Source organism: Ambystoma mexicanum, chromosome 5q (assembly GCF_040938575.1).
Source record: "Ambystoma mexicanum isolate Mex_15411 chromosome 5q, UKY_AmexF1_1, whole genome shotgun sequence".
Classification (NCBI taxonomy): domain Eukaryota; kingdom Metazoa; phylum Chordata; class Amphibia; order Caudata; family Ambystomatidae; genus Ambystoma; species Ambystoma mexicanum.
The window spans coordinates 494499398-494523727 of NC_090933.1; the positions used below are offsets into that span (position 1 = coordinate 494499398).

A 24330-nucleotide genomic window follows, 5' to 3' on the forward strand; every position below is an offset into this window, starting at 1 on the left:
TTTCGTTTCTGATCTGTCTTTCCTAGTAGTAACCAATCACTGATCTCTGAGTCATACTGACCACAGCCAATAACTGCCCTCTACCTAAGCCCCGCCTCTGGCAGCCATCTTCAGATTTGGTAGCACGTGAAGTGGCAGTATGACCAAGTGAAGAGCCGCAGAGGGGTAGGCAGGAGGGTTCGCATGTGAATCCATGCCAGACCCAGGCTAGAGAACAACGGTTACAGGTAAGTAACTTGTTCCTTCTCCAGCATGGGGTCTGGCATGGATTCACATGCTCATGAATATAAGATTAAATAGCAGTACACACATGCACAACCACGGGGGGTGGTAAAAGGCTCAACATTAAGCAATACAAAAACTCAACATTAAGCATCTCTTACCTCCTCACCAGGCTCACCTTAAGCAAACAGGTTGCGCAGCACTGCTTGGCCGACCCTGGACTCCTCCCTGGAATCCCAATCGACGCAGTAGAATCTCGTGAAGGTGTGCGTCGACCTCCATGTAGCAGCCCTGCAGATGTCCAGCAGGGGCACACCAGATAAGAACGCTGTAGTAGCAGCGATCGCTCTGGTCGAATGGGCTCTCGGACGGCCTGGCAGCGGCCGGTTAGCCAACCGGTGACAGTGCATGATGCAGCCGGAGAGCCATTTGGAAATGGAAGCCTTCGAGAGAGCATTCCCTTGATTCACAGGTCCAAAGTTCACGAACAGCTGTGATGTCCTCCGGAAACTCTTCGTGCGGTCCACGTAGAACTTCAGCGCTCTAGCCACATCCAGCGAGTGCAAAGTCCTCTCGGCCGGCGACAAAGGAGACGGGAAGAAAACAGGTAACACCAAGGGCTCGTTAAGATGGAAGTCCGACGGCACCTTGGGCATAAAGAAGGGGTGCGTCCTAAGCACCACCCTCGAGGCATGGAAAGTCAAGTACGGTGCTTTGCAGGATAGGGCTTGGATCTCTCCCACTCGTCGTGCGGAGGTAATGGCCACCAGGAACGCAGTCTTCCACGACACAAACTTCATAGGTGCAGAGTGCATCGGCTCGAATGGGGGACCCCATGAGCCTGGTCAGCACCAATTTAAGTTCCCAGGCCGGGGCCGGGGCCTTCACCGGCGGGAATGACCGGAACAGTCCTTTCATAAACTCTTACCAGTCGATGGGACCACAGGGACGTCCGTCCTGTGGTTCTGGTATATCTGGAGATCGCCGCCAGATGAATCTTAATGGAGGCATGGGCTAGCCCAGCCTTTGCCAGCAATAGCAGGTACGGCAGCACTTGAGGGGCCGTAATCCGTAGGGGGTTGATCTTCTGTGCACGGCACCAGATAGAGAACCTCTTCCACTTATGACCGTAGCATTTGAGAGTCGAGGACGCCCGGGCCTTTGCAAGAACCTCTCTGCAATTGGCCGGTATATCGTAGCCTCCAAACTCTAGCGCTGCAGGAGCCAAGCCTGCAGGTTCAGCGACGCCGGGTCGTGGTGGAAGAGGGCGCCTCCTTCTCTGGAGAGAAGGTCCGCGTCCGCCGACAGCTTGATGGGAGGGGACGTTGACAAGTCCAGAAGGTCCGGGAACCAGATCTGCCTCGGCCACGCCGGTGCGACGAGGATCATCCTGCACCGGGACCTCTTGAGCTGGTTGATGAGTCGAAGCAGCAACGGCAACGGAGGGAACGCATACAGGTATAGGCCGTCCCAGGGGAACGAGAACGCATCGCCCATGCTTCTCGGCTGGGGAAACCTGCTGGCGAACCTCTTGCACTTAGAGTTCGTCGCTGTTGCGAACAGGTCGATTTGGGGTTTGCCCCATCGTCGGAAGAGTTGATCCACCTGATCCTGGCGCAGTTCCCACTCGTGACACGCGCGCAGCTCCCTGCTGAGCGAGTCGGCGATGGTGTTGCTTTCTCCTGCCAGGTGGAAGGGAACCAGGAACATCCCCTGGGCGACCGCCCAGTGCCACAGATCCTGTGCCTCCTTGGATAGGGCTGGGGATCTGGTGCATCCCTGCTTCCGTATGTAAAACATTGTTGTGGTGTTGTCCGTGAAGATCCGCACCACCTTGCCCTTGAGCGACGGGAGGAACGATTTGAGAGCCCAGAAAACGGCTCGGAGTTCCAGGACGTTGATGTGCAGGAGCCTCTCCTCCGGGAGCCAGAGGCCTCTTGCGTGGAGATCTCCGGTGTGGGCACTCCAACCTTCCAGGGAGGCATCCGTCGTTACCGTCTCCTGGTACGCCGGCGTCTGAAAGTCCTTGCCTGCCATGAGGTGCGCTTGAACGCCCCACCACTGAATCGCCCGCCGGAACACCTCGTTGAGGGGGACCCTGTCTTCGAAGGTGCCCGTCGTCTGTATCCAACGGGCGTCAAGAAATTCTTGAAGAGGGCGCATCCGTAGTCTGCAGAGGCGCACCAGGTAGATGCAAGAGGACATCATCCCCAGGAGGGACTTGATGGACCTCACCATGGCCACGTCCGTGGCTAGTAGGTGCTGTACTTTGCCTAGAATGGTCTTCGTCCGTTCTTCCGACGGGGCCGCCAGGCGCCTCACTGTATCGAGCTTTGCTCCCAGAAACAGGGCCACCTGGGACGGCACCAGGTGGGACTTCGGGTAGTTTATGGCGAATCCCAGGTTTGTGAGTAGCTGGACGGTCCTCGCAGTGTGTTCGACGGCGAGTTCCCTCGTCCTTGAGCCAGACGTCCAGGTAGAGGTAGACATGAATCCCCTGTAGGCGCAGCCGCGTCGCCACTGGTGCTAGGCACTTGGTAAAGACCCTGGGGGCCGACTTCAATCCGAACGGCAGTGCTCTGAATTGGTAGTGGCGTCCCTGGACGACGAACCTGAGGAACTCGGTGACTTTTGAGGATGGGAACGTGGAAGTATGCATCCTCCAGGTCCAACGACGATAGAAAGTCGCCTTCCTCCAGCTGTCTCAGTACGTGCTGGAGGGTGACCATCCTGAACTTTTGTGATCTGATGTATTTGTTCAAACGACGAAGGTCCAGGATGGGGCGCCAGCCGTCCGTCTTCTTCCTGACGAGGAAGTACCTTGAGTACAACCCGGAGCCCTGGAGCCTCTTCGGGACAAGCTCGATGGCGCCTTTCCTGAGCATCGCCGGTACTTCCAACAGCAGTTGCGGAACGTGATTTTCCTTCCTGGCCACAAGTGGAACTTGAGGGCACTTCCTCAGGAATTCGATAAGAGTGTCCTCTTGCCAGGGTATCCAGCACCCAACGGTCGGTGGAGATGGACTTCCACACACCGACGAAATTCGTCAGCCGGCCTCCCACCGGGGTGCTTCGGTGGGGGCCCGAGACCACAGCCGGTTCAGTCCTGCTTGGAGGTGGAGGCCTTGCCACCCTGGCCACCTTGCTGACGGCAGCGAGGCTCTCCCTGCTTGCCGCAACCCCTATATGCCTCCTGAGACGAGGAGCGTGCCGCCTGGCGGTAGTACGACGAGCCACCGCTGGATCCCTTGGAGGCACCCTGTCTGCCTCCGGAGCTCCGAAAGGGCCGTCGTTGCTGAAGGGCTCCTAGGGCGCGGGCCATCTCCGTGTCCGTTTTTATGGCTTGGAGGGACTCGTCCACCGCCTTCCCGAACAAGTTGCTGCCGTCGAACAGCATGTCCAACACCCTGGTCTGGACGTCCTGACGGAAGTCGATCGCCCAGAGCCAACCCCGTCGTCGAAGGCAAACACCGTTGCCCAGCTGGCGGAACCCGGTATCAGCAATATCGGTTGCCACCGTTATGGCGTGGTCCGACGCCACCTCGCCCTCTTGCAGTATTTCCAGGGCCTCGGACCTCTTGTCGTCCGGCAGGAAGTCCAATATGGGGGCCAGCTTAAACCAGAGCTCCCTGTCGTAACGGGCCACGATCGTCAGGGCATTGGCCGCTTTGATCGTCGTCGCCGCCGACGAAATGACCGCCGCCCCATGGCGTCCAACTTCTTTCCCTCGCCGTCCGGCGGGGAAGTCGACGTCGAGGCTCCTGACCCCGCCGCTTTCTTCTTCGCCGCCGCGACGACAGAGTCTGGTGTTGGCTGGGCCCTGAGGCACAGGGGAGCGGTTTCGGGGACCCGGTACTTCTCGTACCAGTCCCGTTTGGCTGGTGCCGTGGAGGGGTTTTTGAGAAGCGACAGGCCCTCCTCCCAGATGTCATCGATTAGGGCCACTGCGATGACAGTCTTCCTCTTGGCCTCCCGGCGCTGATAGAGGAAACCTTCCTTTTTCTGCTCCTCCGGGCAGAGCTGGAACAATTTGGACGCCCTGGCGATCATGGCGTGGAATGTGCCAATCTCGTCGGGCGGCGAGGCCCGTGCGACGGGAGACCCGTTCCGTCATCATCGCCGTCGTCCTCAGAACCCGTCGTCGAGCCCAACGCACCGTCATCTCCCGACTCGTGGGAGTATGAGGAGGGAACTGTAGGCCTTACGGGGGCGAGCGGAGGAGAGGGTTGGGTCCTCCGTCGTTTGTTCGGAGGACTTCCCGACGGGCCAGGTTGCGGGTCCTCCGGCCTGGGAAGTGGGAATCTCGTCCTTATCTCAGAGCATAAGGACTGGATGGCAGACAAAATGGCCGCCGAGCCATCCTGAGGCCTAGGATCCGGCTGCGCCGGAAGGGAAGGCCGCTCTTCCTCACCATCGTCGTCTTCCTCGGTTATCTCCCGAGGATCTTCCTGACGGGAATCGAAACTTCTCGAATTCGAGGTTCCTCACGGCCTCTGTCAGTTCCTCCTCCGAGGCTGACTGAGCTCGAGGCAGGCACCGTGCCCCCCCTCGCTTCTTCCATCATGGCGGCCACGATGATGGGCTGAAAAGAGGATTCCCTCCTTGGCGGCAGGGAAACTCTAGTCCCAGAGGCAGTCTCCGCTGGCGGTGTCTCTGCCGGCTTGGCAAGAGTCGCCGCGATAGCCTCGATAGAGGCCTTCGCCTGCTGGGTAGGGGCCTTCACCAGCTTAGGTACGTCCCGGGCCTTCTCCTTAGGGGGAGGGGCGACGCCTCGCTCCCCTTCTTCCGAGATTGGACGGGCATCTCCCGGGGGTCTCGGACTTTCTCTTCCCCGAACCGGGGCGTTGGCTCGTGGTTGACGGTGCCGGGGAAGGTGCGCCCAGCCTGGCGACCGAAGAGCCCGACCTTTCGGCGCTCCCGGAGCCAGCGGACTCGCGGCGCTTGGCCTGGTGTTGGGCCCCCGTCGCCAGGGCGCCCGCACAGGACTTAGAAGCCCGCTCGGACCCTTTCTTCTTCTCACCAGTCGAGCCCTTCTCCAACCAGCTTGCGAGACGGGAATCGACGGTCCCTCATGGTCCACTCCGACAAGTTCTTGCAGAACTGGCAGTCCTTCTCTACACGAGTCTTGTCCCCATGAAGACAGTAGAGGCATCACAAATGTTCGTCTTCCTTAACACATTCTGCAGCCCGCATCCAGGGCAGCTGCAAAACAGCTTGGGTCCAGGCGACAAACTCGCATCCTGGGCCATCTCGAAGTAGGCCGCGAATCTTCTGGAATCCTCCAAGAAGTTGATTCGACGAAATCTTCACCCTTGAGGGGCTTAGGAAAATCCCGCCACGGGTAGCCGTTAACGGGAGTAGAAACGGTGGAGCTTGAGGCTCGATTAAGCGAAAGAAATGTGAAAATTTCACCTGAAAAAGCGCGAAACACGCAGTAAAAGCTCGAGAGCTAAGCACGAGGACTCCCAACACTTGAACGTGCGGTAAAAATCTGAAGATGGCTGCCAGAGGCGGGGCTTAGGTAGAGGGCAGTCATTGGCTGTGGTCAGTATGACGCAGAGATCAGTGATTGGTTACTACTAGGAAAGAGATCAGGAACGAAACTGATACTGATTTTTTTTCTTTACCGAGGATTCCCAGCCTGATGACGGGGAATATTCATGAGCATGTGAATCCATGCCAGACCCCATGCTGGAGAAGAGTAAGACCGCAAAGATTTTTGCCTCCGTATCAATTAGAGAAATCGGGCAATAGTTTTCAGGGAGAGAAGGATCACCCCTTTTAAATATCAGGACTATATTTGCAGTTAGCCATGATGGTGGAATTTCCCCGGATTTAAAGATGGTTTCGAATTTGATGTTAATGATTTCTGCCCACATAACAGGGTCCGCCTTATAAAGACAGGGGGGGGTCCATCGGGACCTGCGGCCTTAGAGTACGACAGATGTGAAATTGCCCAAATGATGTAACTAAGGCTCCACTTAGGCCGTGGTATATTGTTGGGGTCCACTGATGAACTCGGATCAAACAGAAATTTGTTAGGTAGTTGATATTTGGCCATTATATAATTTACCCAAGTCAGATCAGAGATACAGTTTGGCATGGGTAGCGAGATAGTTTTAGAGTCAGCTTTTAAGGTACGCCAGATGACGCGGGTATCGTGACGCAATGGCACGTATTAATGCACAGTTCTCCTCATTGTGTCTTTGAATACGCGCAAATCTGGAATAGCTGAACAGGCTAGTGAATACTGCAAATGTGATATAAAGTCAACCACGAAAGAACCATACGAGTGGTGGAAAACGGAGGCGTCTTGCCAAGTGATCCTGAATGGATGTGTACATTTGAAAATACGCCTGTGAAGAACAGACGAAACAGTGTGTAGTAATCTGTATCGTGTCTGTGTGCAATAGCTTGTGGAACAATGAGTGACAGAATGGATTGCAGAACTGGCAGGGACCTCGAGGTTCCAGGGATTGCAGTTAAGGACTAGCAGGATGGGAGCCCTGCCTGAGAGGATGTGCCTGCCTATCGCTCCTGCATGTATTTTCTTCACTTCTACTGCAACTAATAAAGAACCTTCCTTTTCTACCCGCTGGTGTCCTGAGCCTTGCCAGAGGTCCTACCTGCATTCCAACTGGCTCCGAAGATACTTCATTTGGCGACAAGCACTTTGTAGGGCAGCGATTAGTGTGAGTGAGCACTAGGTGTTTAGCATATATGAAAGTATGTAGAAGGTATAGGCGATTTTTAAATTGTGAGGTAGGTACACATAGGGTACATGGCCTAATTGGTTTATTTCCACATTGTGTTAGAGTTTGAGTTCCAGGGAGTGGCGGTTTAAGCACTTAGTTGTACTGTGCGTAAGGGAAGTTAATCCTCCATCCTGCTACAGTTTAACAGAGATGGAATTGCAAGCTAAGCACATGGTATGCACTTGTTTAGTTAGTGGAGTATTTGGCCGCAATGCACTTCGGGGGGCAGTTGTTAGAGGTATGAGATGTGACTTGAAAGCCACAGAGTCCTCATGAAATAGAGTTAATCTGCTAACCTTGGTGTTAGGAGGCATACAAGAGCATAGTTGGGTTATCGGTTTTGCATACAGATTTATGATAGAGAACACAGTTTGTAAATCACCACACTGAATACACCTCTTCTATGTTCTATTCCTACTATCTGATGCATATTTATGGGGTAGCTATCCCATGGTCTAGCGCTTTACTTTGGTAGTTGTGTTAGGTTTTCTACATCACACGGGTGGATGGTGTGGCCTACCTCTGCTTGTGTCCACTATGGCGCACCACTCCTTGTGCTTGCGCCCGTTTTGTGGGTTGTCTAGTTTGTCGCTCTCCTATCATTTTTCTGCCTTTTTATGATGTTCCATTCAGGAGAAGAGGTGTTGCTGGATGTTTTAGGTGTGTTAGGAGTTAGATGTTCTAGTGGTCGGTGGTTGTCACAGTGGTGCATGCTCGTTTGTTTGGTTGATTGATTGGCTTGTGAGCTTTGTGGGTGGTTTTACAGTAAGTCGGAATGCAAGAGTGGTTGCTCTTAGTAGCGGAGTTGGAGTCTTTGCTTTGGAGCGAAGGTGTGCTAGGAGTGGCAGTCCTAAGCCTGCAGACCAAGGCAGAAGGAGCAAGGTTGTTATATATCGAAGGTTGCAGATGTTTGATTCAAGTAGTGTCCTTTTGTGGATGCAGTGTTCTCGGGTGTGGCAGGCCTGAGGCTGGGACGTGGCAGGTTATAGGAAAAGGGCGTTTTCGCAACATGTTTATTTCCGGTCTTATCCGGTTTGGCGTTATTTTGAGCATCTTTTGTGGAGTGGGATTATTAATATTGTTGGTCTCCTTTTAGGAAGGGAGGAGTGCAGTGTAAGGAACTCATGGTGGCAACAGTAAGACACAAGTGATCACAGTTCAAGGGTGTTTATTAAACTGCATGCACATTGGAAAAATGCCTAATCCAAACCTAAATCTAAAATGGGAGAAAGCGTCGACCATCAACTGAATAAGGCAGTCCTAGTGGTGTTGTGTCAAATAAAGGGCCTATACTAAAAGCCATTGCCAAACCTTACAACTAATTAAAAAAAAAGGGTGTGGGATAGTTCAAGAAAAGAAAGAAGTGTTCACAAATAATATGTCAGGATGCGTTAGCTTGGTCTACCTTCCCAACATTTTAAGCACAGGGTAAGGTGGGATCTTGAGCACAGTAGTCTCGAGCTTCCCCAGCACGAGACAACAGTTCCACTTGCATTTATCCAGACCGTCGATGGCCAAGTCGTGTTTCTCCTGAAAGTGTTGAGGGCCTGACAGTCAAATAAAACAAAAGTTCCTTCAGTAAAATGAAAGTTTGTTTCCTGGTTTTACTTAGTGTGAGGATTCGTCACCCCTGGGTTCCCCTCTTCTGGGCGCTGACCCCCATATTTCTCGTGGACTTGGGAGATGCCTTCACGCCCTGTACCTCCCTCTTCCGGACTTGGATCCTAAAACAGGCCCTTAGTGGTTGTGGTTTCCTGGTCCCAAGGGCCGGATAGATTTTACCAAAAATAAAACAAACCTAAATTTCATTTCTACGTATTTATCGGGTGATAGATTCACCCCTGGGTCCCCCTCTTCCAGGCACAGACCCCTCTATGTTCAGCCTCCCTCCACCGGGTTCACTATGGCTTTCCCTTCCCTCAATTCTCAATGTCTTTTAAACAGTTCCCATGGACATCCCTCAGCCGGGTTCACTCTTGTCAACACACAGTTTCTTGGGACTTTAGAATTGCCCCTTTTGCGTCAGCATCCCTCTTCCGGGTTCACTTTTGCAAACTTCACATTCCTATGAGCTTTCAATGTTGAAGGATTCCCTTCCCCCTCCCTTGCTTTCTCACAGTTCTTGGGTCAAAGGCTTGGACTGTATGGGGATTTTGCTTGACCTCCTGTATGATCACTTTGACCTATCCTGGCAGCTCTCCTAAGGCCTGTATCTGTAGTTCCTACTCCTACGGCCTCGATCTGCAGTTTCTACGCAAAACAAAGTGGTGGGGGGGGAATCAGTCAAGAGTCTTTCCTACGAGCACCCACATGGTGCCGGAGCACTCTGCAGCTGGTCTTGAATGTTTAGCTTGCGTCTGGTAATTTCACCACTGGGGGTCCTTCGTCGGGCTCGTTTCCTTCTTGTAGTTCAAGGTTCTCCCTCTGCCAGGATCGGAACCCTTTTCTACATAAGCAGGGTTTGGGACGATTTTGCTCCCACTTCGTGGCTCCCTGAAATGGCACTCGGTCTTTGGGAGCCACAGGAGCCAAAAGGGGATATCTGTAGGAGGTGCAGGTGGTGGTCCTCTTCCTGCTAGGGTCTCTCCAGCTCACTTGGGCCCTCTCCTGCTCTCCGGTACCTTCCAGCATCCCAGACTCACTCAATGCCGTTCCTGGCTGATGCTTTTACACTCCCAGCTGGAGTTGGAGTCAGGTGTGAATAGTTCTCTCCCTGCCTGACCTAGTTTTGGAGACTGCCCATAGGAATCCATGGATTCCTATGGGTAATCTTCGTGGCACCCGTCTGCCTCTTCCTCGTCCTAGTGGATTTCAATGGAGGAAATGGGATTATGGGAGTTTTAGTGTTGTGGAGAGGAAAAATTTGTTTTGGGTTTTAGATGTAATTTGGAGTTTCCCCTTACAGAAGAGATGGAGAAAACCTGGAAAGTGCTTGGGGGTTTGGGGGGGTGGGGGAAAGAGGGATATATTTTTTGTTGACAACATCCCATAAAGACTGCTGAGATATCGGGTAGAGGTGCATAGAAAAGAAATGGGATCCAAGAGTAATGGCCCTCCCCTGGCCACCTGAACAAAGGGTCCCCGGGAAGAATGCCTCAGGTTTCTCACAGTAGTGATCTGTATCGTGCGTGTGGCGTGTAAAATCGCTTGTGGAATGGTGAGAGACAGAATGGAATGTGGAACTGGCAGAGACCTTGAGCTTCCAGGAATGGCAGTTAAGGACTAGCAGGCTGGGAGCCCTAGCTGAGAGGATGTGCCTGCCCACCTCTCCGGCATGCATCTCCTTACCTGTATACTGCAACTAATGAACCTTCCTTTTCTACCTGCTGGTGTCCTGAGCCTTACCAGAGTCCTGGCTGCATTCTTACTGGGTCTCAAGATACCACAGTTTTTCTTTATCAAGGGGGGAGAACATGAAACCCATCACAAAAAGAAAATGATAATTTCTACTAAGACCATCTGAAGATTGTGCACTCTGAAGATCGTGAGAAATTCAACTCCACGTAAAACGCTCAAGATAAACACGGTAAGGGAGGACAGGTCTATAGGACCCCCTCCCCGGCATACCCTACCTACGTGAGGTTCGTGGCTCGTCAGCGGCCCATCATGCACCCGTGCCCGGGAGGCAGGATGGCTGCTGATCGATACACAGGGCCAATCAACTTGTACTGTAACATACCATAGACACCATTTTGAAAGCAACAAGTCTCCATTTTTGAAACGACCAAAACCCCAATGAAACAGCCTGCCTGCGAAAGCTGCAGCTTGGCCCCCGCTCACTGCGCGCAGGGAGCCATGCACTTCCCCTGCGCCTCCACCCCATGGCAGATCCGCTAAAGGCCCGTTCTTACGAGCAACCAGACAACCAGAGTCACGAGCAACCAGACACGAACGAGTATCAGAACAAACACTATTATTTACCTTCTGCAGTACATCACTGTCCCCAAAGTGACCTGGCTTCAAGTATTCACCCGCCCCCCCACCCCCAATGTCCAAGGCCGCTATAGTCGGCCAAATGAATTATTTACAACCTGGTCCTAAACCCCACCGCCTTGAGGGGCCAGAGGTGTGCCCTCGCTGATCAGTAGTAGTCCAGTTCACCCCAGTTAATGGGACTTTGAGTACTAACATCTCATAAAGTAATCCCTCACCACATCTAAAAGAATAGAACGACAAGGCAGCTCACCTCGTGCCCTTTGCCAAGACACCCAGAGTTAGGACACCTGGTCAGTAGGTTACAAGTAATGGTGTAATGATGTATTGTGTCCTAAATATTCCTAGAATAACATTGTAGGATTTGCAGGACAACAAGAGTCGTCTAAGGGATGAGTGTTTGTGTGGCCACAAGGGCAACGTGTTAGCGCAGTCACCAATCAGACACAGACCGCGCCTGGCATGGCAGCTCCACCCGACGAGCCCAGCGGACCCGTCCACCCCACGTTGGCACCACACGGATGTCCACCAATCCTGGAGCGGCTCATCATTGTACCACCTATAGCTTAGTCGACGCCACCCAATCCCCAAGACGATGTGCCCCCTATAGGTTACAGGATTTATGACGTGGTTTTGTAATAAATATGACTGTCTTTGCTATTTTCAGATAGAGCGCTCTCAGAGCTTGCAGGGTCCTTTGCAAGCCCTATTTTGATCATATAAAACCCCCCTTTTACATCACCCGCACTTGGTCTTGGTCTCATTCCCTCCTGGGGTGTGCTTATTGCCTCCCATTGTGGGGAGGTTACTGCCTTTTGGGGACGCTTGCTTTCAACACTAAACCAGATAAAACAGAAAATGCACTGTTGCACACTAGAGCACTAAAGAACTTTGTAACTGAGCAAATCTACTACCAGTGGGCCAGGCAAAAGCCCACACCGAGGCTGTTGTGCAAGCCTCCCCTTTTCCTTTAGTTAGGTATAAACCGTAGGATCAGTTAGTGATTACGGTTCTGACGGAAGACTTACTTTAGACTGGATGTGAACCTTTAGGGTTTGTTTTCCTAGGTTGGTAATTTCCGCATGGCGATGGGGCTAGTTAGGGCATTTCTTTTAATTGGGATAAAACCCATTGAACAGATCAACTTGTCTGACGACTCCTGGTTCTACGCAGTATACATAGGCTTTTCATACAGAGACCCTAGAAATGGAACAGATTGGTTCAAAAACGTCAGGGGCTGGGAGCTATTTAGATCCAGCTTGTAGCCTCAAAGAGCCTGGCTAGCTCGACACCAAGCGCTACGTTTGAAACCCCAAGCAAACTGGTGCATACAAACATCTATGTGACATTTCGGAATGTGTACAAAGGTGCACGAGGACATTTAAAGCATAAAGAGTAATTTGTAATAAACAAAAGGTAATAGCGTGTATCTAAAGCAGATGTTCCATTTGTGACTCCCTGTATACGAGCGCCCTGTTCCCCAGGTGTAATGACTGCTTACTGTGCAATGTCCGATACTCTCCAACTGCTTTTAGCTCCTGATCAACAAATCTTCGTTTTGGTCCTTCTAACTCTTTAGAGCACAAGCATGGTGTAAGAAATGGAGACCTGCACCACCTCCAAGGTGCTGAGCAGAGCTCAGATAAATAGGTACACAAGAACATTTCAAATTCAGGAGATCAAAGCATCCAATACGGAGAGCAACTGCCAATACAAATTGACACCTACATTCATCTAGCCACTTAGTGAAAAGTTCCAATACCAGTTACTGAAAACTGGCCTGGTGATTACAACTCGACTCCCGAGCAGATATGTCCAGACACGTGGGAGGTCCATGGTCACCCTCTGTAATCTTTTTAAGACTGCCAGGAAGCAAACGCTTACATGAACTAAAGAAATTAGCAGTTCTAATAAGTCGATTCCATACACAATTTAAGACGGAAGTAGGTGAAACAATGGACGTTTCTCAAAATACTCATACCAACGGAGGGCCAATGGAGCAAAACGCAGGCAGAGAGAAACTATTTTACCCATACTCGAGAAGGACATCTGCTCTGTAACCAATGATCAGAAAAAGGAAGTCAATTTTTGGAAATTTTATTTAATGATTCTGAAACCAAAATGTACACTAAAGCAGTTGTAAGGGCAACTGTTTCCAAGCTATTGCAAACTAGGTGACTCGATTGTATGCAATGCACATGGGAGGCACATCAGGGTAATTTTACATTAAATATACAACTGACGTTACCCTACACTTCGAAGTCAGAGTAGTAGTAATATTTTGCAACATTATGTTGCTTTGATTCAACTGCAGTTCAACTTCCCTTACACGACAATGGTGGATGTGTAACATTAGCATGCCCAAAACAGCTTTGCTTTTACAGTCATGGTGAATAACTCCAGTAAGAATATAAACCAGCCATTTCTCAACTGTTAGACATACCAGGTCTAAAATGTATTGCACGTCCCACATTTATACATGGCCTGGATTTCAGAGTGAGATACTTTTGGCAGACCAATCACCTGTTTACTATTCCAAAATCCATCTGTACTAAAGTACAAAGCATTGGATAAATCCAACAAACGTATACTCTGTTTCCATGTTAAACCCATGTAGAGATAGTTTACCTGTGCCATTCAATGTGCCGTTCTTATTGGTGTAGAGTCGAATCATATGGCCGATGGTTCTTACATTATCTCTCAGCATTATCCCTTGAGCCTGCACCATAAAGAGGTAAGTGTTTGCTGAAAAACAAAAAGAAAAATAGACCAGTGTCAGGTTTGCTTCTGATGAGTTTGCTGTTCTCATTAAACCCCAACAACTGCTTGTGAGCCATGCACAGGAGTATTCAGAATATCCCAGGCCCACGTGGCGCGCTGGGATCATGCCTTCCCAAACATCGTTTGGATAAAAATGTTAAACCAAGCCTGAAAGGGGAAACACCAGGAGCACCATCTTGATTTACAAAGCAAAAAATAAAATTAAAATTAAGTGTTCGTAGTCACAGTAACAGTTTGGAGGAGATTTAACAGCACCGCTATGGATAAATAGGCACATTGAAAAACGTGTGGATCTAGCAAGCGTCTTGCCATAAGGAGTGACAGTGTATGGCAGTAGGAAATCTATGCCAACAACTGTTTATGAAGCAATTGCTTCTCCCACAACAAAACGAGTAGAGGGGAAACAAGAGCGGCAGGCTCGAGGCATTAAGAGAGCATTTGATCTAATCTAGTTTACAGGTGCAAAAGACATTGTTCCAGTCAAACCAGAAGAGTATTAGAGGTGCTCAGATAATGCCCAGCACATCTACAAATGCCTAAACATCTTCATCTAAAATGATACCAATTCAATCTAATGAAGAAAGGAACGCCTAGTTAATTCAACAGTACGGTAACAGCTAAGAAACATGGGTTCAGCATTGCATTACCCCTTAGGAGGTGGATCGCCTAAGATAAGGGTCTGGGGGGCATTTTGTAGTCTCATCTATGCAGTGCTTCGTCCCATCAAGTTGCATCTCGCATCCCTAGCAGCGATTTTTCAATGTTGCTTTTTTGCAGAGCAAGAAAGGCAGGGCGCTAGCAAGTCCATTTCAAATCACCCAAGCTGGAGAAATACATACCCATGGGCAGCCCTACAGCAGATAAGGGGTTATCGGCTACTTTTACTCCATAAATCTAGGCAAATACACCCCCCGAAAAAAGAAGAAAAAAACAAAAATAATAAAAAACACTAAATAGGGGGTAAAAATACCCCCAACAAAAAATGTGCAACAGAAGTAGAACCGTGTGCCCCTGCTTTCACTCACACAGCTATATGGAGATGTTTTGGACCAGTAGTGCACAGTGCCACAGGAAGAAACTACTGCTATAACGCCTGATCGGAAGTAGTAAACATTTATCCTTTAATGTGTATGAAAAACTAGCTGCAAATAAATATTACAGAAAAATTTCCGTTTTCCAGTTAAAACATTTTTACTGGATTATAAAATACTCTCATTGGGAATTGAACTTCCATTTGTACTCCCTAAAAATACATTTGACTCCCAACAAAATAGGGAGTAAAAGACTCACCAATTCCAACTCTTGAGCACTGCCCATAGGTAAGGGCAGGGGCCAGCGAGCAGCAACCATTAAACAAGGGGGCAGGTAGGTTAAGAGAAACAAACATCACAGAAGAGGTGGTCAACTGACAGATCATCTTTAATATGTACACATGAAAGAACCCAGGTTTAGGCACAACCTACATCCCCTGAATTGCCAATCATTTTTCTTTTTTTTCTTTTTTTTTTAAACGAAGTCAAACGCCGAATTTTCACTTTAAGACGATGGGAGAAATAGGCGAATGTGCACAGTTGAACAATCTTGACAGACAGCGATTGGCACATACTACCAAGAGCGAACTTTGACTCTGCAGAAGTGGAAACATGTACACATTGTGTCCATTTTGATAGTGGTTGCAATGAAACATCGGATAGCAATTGACATAGCAGACTCTTATAGCAGTCATACCACCGCAACCCAATAGCGTTGTATGGTGGCATGGCTAATAGTGAAGCAATGTAAAAAAATATATATATATATCTGGCGAGGAGACACTTTCATGCAAACATGGGGGGGAAGACTCCATTAAGGCTGGGTAAGTAGGCAGATTGAAGACAGAATGGAGGCGAGGATGGAACTACAGGGAGGAAGAAGAAGAAATCTGGCAATCAAAAAAAAAAAAAATAGGACACTCTTCACGGTTAGAGTCTGCCATGTTTAGTACCTTGAGAGAATCGTTATTACAGATTTTGTTTACGCCACACTGTAAAGAGTTACGTTGTTTGCTTAACATTTCCACAGTGGACGGCGTCTGTTCTTCGCACACAATGAACTGCGCAAACAATTGTTGGCTGCGACTGGCAAGCTTACTTCCAAATCCCAGGCAGCAACTTTTCCCAGCTAGACCGCTACTTGGGAAAGAGTGGAGCGCAACTCTAAGTTTAGGCATTCTAGTTCTGGGCGTACAGACCTGCCAAACACGTTCTTCCAGTTTAGCAAGTGACTGTACGGGAATTTCTTTTCTAGATTTCCTAGTGAATTAAGTGCCAAAACACGGTCTTCTGCTGCTGCAGCGAATGCTTTCCAGCACGACATTTTAGGTTTCCCTGACAAAGTACATGTACAATCTGATCCAGACAGGGCGTGAAATGCAGCTGATGCAGAACCCTTCAAGAGACATAGTGCTAGGAATATCTCTGCAATAACAATGTGTTTTGAAGAAGGTACAATGTAAAACACTGGGAGATGTTTGGCTACCTTACAGCAAGAATCCAAAATGTCGGTCCTGTGCAAATCTATGGTTTTGGGTGCCTCTTCGTGGCATGGATGGCATGACGAATTATCTTGATGTCCGCCTCTTGTGTGCTACTGAAAAAGTCTGAGACCGACGAGGCAGCCACTACTGTTATTAGAGTGTTTGTTGAGCGCAGACCTACCTTCGGGAAGCAATGGAGCACTTTACAATCAAAGGGGAAGAACACAGTGAGCGACAGAGCAACATGGAAGCAGGGAGCCAACAGGGGAGAAGAGGGCGCACTATGGCAGCAGGGGAGGAAACAGTGGGGAGCAGATCACCAATTCTCAGGTAAGCGGAGGATGTGTGGACCTAGGTTTATAGAGGGGCCACTCTTCTGTATGTTACCAAGTCCTTCTGGTCATTTGTGCAAGCTAGGTATGCAGTTAATGTGTGAAAGTAGCTTGTTCACAGTAACATTAGGTAGATTTTCACCATTCATGATTTTGTAGTGGGTTGGCACAAATCTCCAACGCCATTTGTGTAACAGATTTCCTTGGACTGTCGCTCAGCCTCTACCACTGACGCACCCTTACCTTCCAAAAGGGCCTCCAATTAACAATTCCACCCCCCGCCCCCCTCACGATTTGTACATTCGATACGGTTTTGGATTTTTCTAGTCTCACAAGTACGGTATGCATTTTTCGCATAGCATTTGTTGGGATATACTATGCCATAAACATGAGCATCTTTTGGATTGGTGCACCCACTTAGTTTCGGTTTACTATTTTCACCCAACTGAACAGCATCATAGGTCTGCTGACCTGTATTTCAATGCCTCCAAGCCTATGGCAAAAGAAGCAGGCATTCTTTTACATTTGCATGCACTTTCTGCATTACAATGGCTAATTTCTTCTGCAGTTGTGTTCTGCACGGTGGTTCTGAATCATACCAATTTTAAAATCGTACAGTTTTTAACTGAAGCTTTTTCTGTTGTTGACAAAACAACAAGTATACCGCTCGAGCACCTTGATTTTGAAAAATGGTGAATTTATATTATAGTGCAGCTGATCGCTGCGCTATAGTTATGTTGTAGGAGGAGTACCAAAGGAAATCACAAAATGAATAACTTGACTCGTATGATTAATTTGGCTGAATGTCGGCCTAGTCCCCATTCGTTTTAACATGGGGATTTTTTGCTATAGTGCACAGCAAAAGCCACTGGTTGGAATTGGACCAGGCTCGAAGCGTTGCCTTGTGACCCTTTGAGATCTGCGGTTTTACGTCCAGTACTTTAAAAAATATTTGACAGAGAAGGGGATGCCCCCTCCTATGCAAAATTATACGGATATCTCCCATAGTGCATTGCAGCAGAGAGGCGTTTCAGACATGAAACATTTTCCATCTTGTTTTTTTTCAGATACGGGAGATAACAGCGGTTATATCTGCAGCTACCCGAAAACAAATGGAGAAAAATACCATTGGCAGGTGGACAAACTGAAATAGTATCAGGCAAGAGCAGGGCCGCCAACAAGAGGGGGCGGGGGTGGAGAAGGGGACATGTCAATTTTGGGAGGTGGGCTAGGGACCAAGTTACGAGCACCAACGATTTAAGGTAATCTCAGTTATTCTGTGGAATGACCGATGCTACAAAAGAAAACAAGAATCGGGAATGAAGGTGGGGACATGGGAGAGGACTGGGGAGGGAAAGAGATTGTGGAGAAAGGGCGATCCTGCCAGGAGGAGAGGAGAATCTGGTGACCCTGTTCAGGTCCAATGAAACCTTGTTTTCCGCCGTTTTTTCTGATAATCAGTTATTCAACTGATATTACATTGCTAACATAGCCGCAGTTATAGAGGTTAATTTTTAAAGTATCAAAATAAGCCTATTCAAATATACAGTGGGCAGTTAGTGTTTAAAATACACAGTAGGCACGGCTGAAGGCTGTGGCCACTGGCTTTGTCCCAAAGTTATGGCCATGTGATACACAATGGCATTATGGGGGACATCACATTGTGGAGGACATCAACGGGACATGCGCAGTTAAGCCGGTCAGAACTTTTCCCATATGCTGAATTTCAAGGCTTTTGTTGCAATAAATGTAGGCAACTTAACTAAACGTTAGCTAAATTGAAAAAAAAGAAATTATATAAATATATACATACACTACACATTGAATAACGTCTAACAGTTGTACCTGAAAAACCGTGGAACGAAATGAAGACCACTAATGCAACGGTGTATATATGTACTACAAAATTGATTTCAGAGTACATTTTAGGACCACTTTATGCCTGAAAAGATTTTTCAAATGCGATTGATGAAATTAAAAATCAGTTCAAAAAAATCAAAGTTACTGAAGATTTTAGGAACTTAGTGTGTGGCCATCTTAATACAGTCATTACAGTCATCAGTTAGATACCACAGACATTTACATAGACATTAACTTTGAAGGCACAAGCAGATAAGCGCTGCAACCCCCTTTGCCCTTGGTGGAAAATTGTAAATTAATTTAAAAGAAATTGTTCCCCAGGGCCCCGTGTGCCCGCATCCCACCATCCCACCGTTAAGTCGCTTCCCGTTTCCCTCTTGGCCCGCCTCCGTGCCTGCGCACAACTCCCCCGATTGGTTGTTCAAGTGACTAATCCAACCTTTCCAGGGCAGCCCTCTGCCCTGCAGCCCCTGCAGCTAAGGGCCCGAGGTAAAGGGTGGCTCCAAAAGAGGTAGCTGCAGATCGTGTCCGCCGGTGTCAGCAGGGGAAAGCAAGTAGCCAGCCGTCAACAACTAGGACCAATACGGTAGGGGTGGTCTAGGTGGGGACTAGAGCAATTACGCTGCCCGGAAGCCTAACCGCTTATCAACCTCATCTACAACACTGAATATTTCCACTGCCTCAATATTGTAAATTGCATTGTTGGTAGGTCTCTCAGGTCCAGCTGTGATTAGCATTGCAGTCATCTGTTCAACTGTCTCAAACCTAGCTGTGCTTAGGACTCTGTTCTGTTAAGCGTAGGCGCTTCTCCCACTATACAGGAGTCTCAAAGCCAGCTGTGTTTAGCATTGTAGTGTTCCGTTCAACTGTCTCAAACGTAGCTGAAACCTATAACGAACTGCAGTGTCTGGTAGTCAAATTGTATTGTTGGCTGTAGGCCTCTGTCCCGTGATAAAGTGATCACTCGCTGATTACTGTGGCGTAATTGCATGATTAGAAGGTTTTGCTCCATGAGATGACACAGTGACTGTCCTTTACGCCCATTAGGTCAATTCTGTTGCTACTAGCTATACCTTTCCTAACACCACATAGTTGGCTCACTGCAGTGAATTTCTTCCAGGGAGACCCACATTAAGGAAAGCCACTAAAATACCCAACAATATAACCCTAACAAACCCCCCCCCGCACCTACCTTATTCAGGACATTGCTTGAAAAAGCCAGCCATATCAGCTGACAAGACCACCTACAGGCAGAACCCAAACCTGTACCGGACAACTCCCCTACACCCAGTACTACACCACAAAACAGCCGGACCAATACAAAATCAGCTCGGCATCAACAAACGATATAAAGACCTTCAAAAATTCAAGCTCAAAATGATGCGCAAACAACCTGGACCGAGGGAAAGAAAAAGAGCCGAAAGAACAAATACAACTGATAACCACCTAAGACACTGCCACAGACAGGAACAACAACCGAACCAATGCCAAGAGAAGAGAAAAATCCCTCTACTTAACGCCATACCTCGCAAACCACCAGAACGAACCAACACAACGCACGAATCAGACAACCAAACATAAGAAGAACGGACAACGCTAGAAACAAAAACCATAAGACGCATTAACACCTCGCATTACCAAAACAAGGTGGTTCTACCACCCAACACCCACAACTCTTTGAAGAAGAACCTGATAAAAACAAAAACCCAAGACTGAACCTAGAAGAACTTTGACGACACATAGACACATGTACTAACACCTAAACTAGAGATGGACCTAGAAGGAAACCTAAACACCAATCAGAAGACAAAGCCCAAAACAACCTACACTTTTAAGCTCCACTGCAACCTAATAAACGCAAGATCCATGTCAAAACACTCGGCTCTTTGACCTCCTCTGTGACAACGGCCTCGACATCCTAGTCATCACAGAAACATTGCTGGACGACAACTATAAAAAAAAAAAAATAAATAAATAATTAAATCACACTTTAAAGCGGCCTCCCAATTAACTTCAAATGCCTCCAGGTAAACAGGAAAAATAAAAAAGGAAGAGGCTTGGCTTTCAAAGGACACCTGGAAATAAAAACAGACGAACCTCTCAACATCATCAACTGCGAAACCATGGTCATACACCTATCAGCGAACCCAAAAACCAACATCACATTCATTCTAATATACAGACCACCAACATGCGATGAAACCTTAGTAGAAGCCATCTCCAACATAGCCATTAAACACAAACATCTAATTATCCGGGGGGACTTCAACATCTGGTTTGAAGAAAGACACGCCAACTCCCAAAACGTACCAATTGGACAGCGAGGAACCATGAAACTATAACAGCTGGTCAAAGGGGCCATACACTCGGCAGGGCACAGCCTCGACGCAATCTTCACCAAGGAAAACATATCACCACAGCACCACCGAAACAAGTACTGTGGAGCGACCATCTCATCATCCCATTTGTGATCAAACTACCAAATCAAGTCTGCATCCAGCCTCCCAAGCTCAAACCATCACAAAGAGAAACTGGAAAACAGTCAAAGCAAGCAACCTTTCGAACAACTGGAGATGACCAAATCCTCAACTACAGAACTAGAGCTGGCTGACCTAGACGGGAAAGCGGAGCTACTGCACAACTGGATTGCAGACACAATTGGAAATATCACCCCGGAAAAACCAGTCGGCCCCTAAAAAAAAAAAAATATATATATATATATATATATATTTTTTTTTAAAAAAAACACAACAGCAAAATGGTTCACCCCAGTACTAAGCATCATGAAAAAGGACAAGAAGATGGAACTAAAATGGTGGAAAGAATACAACATAGACAAGAAAATACTGTTCCAAAAACAAATCCGTGCATACAAGAAGGAAATACAAAAAGCGAAGAGAAGGCATCAGGATGACAGAATCACAAATGCCACAAAACACAAAAAGAAATGTTCAACATCATTAAAGAAATGAGAAACCCACCTGGCTGCGACAACACTCCAACCCCCACTTGCAAAGACTTGGCAAACCACTTCAAGAACAAAGTCCGACATCCGACAAATCATACAAAACAGACCAACCAATCATATTCAACCAACCGGACCCAACACAGAGCCACAGCACAAACTCCAAAACTTTCCTGAAATATCAGCAGAGGCATTAGTCTTGCTGGTAAAGCTAAGCAAGACAGCATGATCACCCATGGACCCTTACCCCCCCTGCCATCTACAGATCAATCCTCGCACAAGGAACACCGTCTGAATACTACAGAAACCTCCTAAATCCCTCACTAGGAACTGTACCAAGATCCTTCAATTCAGCATACATGAAACCGCTTTTAAAAAACAAAGTGGCTATGTGGAAGACCTCTCCAACTACACACAGATTTCAAACATTCACTACCCAGAAAAACTCCTTAAAACTTACTTATGCAAATTAACCCAAGAACATGTAGAAAAACACCACTTGCTAGACCAAGCACAAGTCTGTTTCAGACCGGCAAGAGGAACATAAACATCACTACTATCCATCTGGGACGACCTAAAAACAAACGAAGACTCTAACACAACCTCAGCTCCGATTCTGCTCAAACTTTCTGCAGCCTTCGACACAGTTAGCCATGACACCCTAATCAAAAGACTGGAAGACCTAGGCATAACGGACATGGCACTACTCTGGATTAAATCATTCCTAGCAGACAGAACAGAAACCGTATGGATAAAACCCTACAAATCCACCCCACGAGTTAAGTAACACAAGGGTCCTCACTATCACCACTGTACTTCAACATCTACCAGACTCCAGCAATCAGAATCTTTAAAAAATATAAAATTACATGCTACAACTATGCAGACGACACTCAAATCGTCTACAATCAAAAACTCTAAAGCCGATCACTCAACCCTAATCGAGTGTCTAAAAGAAGTCTCCAACTGGATGAACGCCAACAACTTGAAAATCAACCCAGGAAAGAGAAATCATGATTATATCTAAAAACCAGGAAAACACCACCTACATTCCGCGGCCAATGGAAACGTGAACCGCACCAACACGATCTAAGGTAGTAAAAAATCTGGGAGTCCTGATGGACAACTTCCTAACCTTAGAACCAAAAATAAATGCAATAATCAACAAATGCTTCTTCCTCATTCCCACAACAAAAAGAATCTTACCTTTCCTCTCCTTCACCCACAAAAACTCACACTCACACTCGTCGCCCTCAGCATGTCAAGAATCGACTACGCAAACAGCCTCTATCTCAGGATGTCAGAATACATCCTGAAGAAATTACAACGCATCCAAAATACAGCAGCCAGACTCCTCAAACCATCCAGAAGAGCCCACATCACTCCAGCACTAAAAGCACTGCATTGGCTCCCATTCAAGCATTGCATCACCGTCAAAACAATGTTAACACACAGTGCAATCAGCGGACGGGGAGCTGTATTCATCCAAAAGAAAATAAACAAGCCAACGAGACAACTCGGATCAAGCAACGAAATCCGCCTGGAACAAAAACCATACCTTAAGAAAAAAGTAGGGGGCTCCTCCTCCCGCATAGCTGCAAAAACCTGGAACAACATCCCGAAAGAAATAAGAAACACCATAGAGCACCTACAATTCAGAAAACTACTAAAAACCTGGCTCAACATAACAGATCCAAACTGAAAACACTAAACACTCAAACGGGAATCACAAATAACGGGATGACAGAATCTAGGATGACACGGACAAACATCCAGAACCGACTAAGGGAAACTCCTACTATAACAAGAGAGACGATGCTATGTCGAACAGGACACAAACACCACATGAGGATGGAATCAACATCCCGAGCCAACTCCAGCCAACAACCTCACGGCTCCATAATCGCTACCAGGTAACATATCTGAATAGAGTTGTGTAAATGTTAGCAGTTGCCACACTTTAACTAAGTTCTGCACATCGGCAAGGGGCAAGCCCGGATGTGGTTGTGAAGGACGACAGGTGCCACGCCTGGACGTGAATGCAAGCGATTCAAAGGGGACGTGAGCGGTAGCCTGAATGAGCAGCTGGATAAGGCAACCTCTACCACACATGAAGGGAGTAGCGTTGGCTGACCGATGCTATCCAGGACAGACTTCGATGGATTCACAAATGCCTCGAATCTGGATGGGGATGCTTGCCCCGCCAATCCGGAGAGAATATGAAAATAAGTGCATCGCTTCCGGACAGCAATGCCAATTAACTAATCCACTAACAATTTCACCCCTCTGCATACACCCCTCAAATTCTAACCAAACACAACCACAAGCCTGTAATACAAACAATCCGCACAAACTTCACTACACTGCAACAACAAAACAAACCACACATAGACCCTCACAACAGCACACGACTACTGACCGAACACCAAGCCCAGCCAACGGAGTTAACTGGTTGAGGCTGCCAACAGCACATCACTGCTCTCTTGCACTTTTCCAGCTTATCCCCACTAACTCAGCCCCCCCACCTTTCCCTTTTTTAGAGCCGCCAGAGCGCCAGTGGACCACTCCGGTGGCGATAGTGCGCGGTATAAATATCATTTAACATAGCTAGACACAAAACCAGTCCAACCTTTTACACGCAAAAACTGCCATGGAGCAGGTCATTTCTACATCTGCTCTACTAGTGTAGGTGATTTGTGAGTTATTCTGTGGAGAGTGGTCACAAACGAAAAGGAGCATGAAGTCTAATTTGCATGATGTGCTTAAATCAGTTGCATGCTTGAATCGTTACCAGACACAGGTTTATGTGAAATAGCCAGGCAACCACGCTGGTGCCATTTGTCCCACTCCCTTTCTCAGGGGTGATTTTTACAGCATCAGGGTAAATGTTTGCATATATACAGAAATGCATATACAAACAGCCAGAGATTTATTAATAAGCAGACTGGAGGCATACTGGAGGCATAC

The 24330-nt window shown here is 47.9% G+C and overlaps 1 protein-coding gene across 2 annotated transcripts in view; it reads right to left on the reverse strand.

Moving 5' to 3' along the window:
• B4GALT6 (beta-1,4-galactosyltransferase 6) overlaps positions 1-24330 on the reverse strand; it is a 295718-nt gene that overhangs the window by 190720 nt on the left and 80668 nt on the right. For both annotated transcript variants that reach the window (XM_069620961.1, XM_069620962.1), the window contains exon 2: positions 13539-13655. In XM_069620961.1, coding sequence (XP_069477062.1) covers positions 13539-13655 — 117 coding nt within the window. The remainder of the gene's footprint in view (positions 1-13538; positions 13656-24330) is intronic.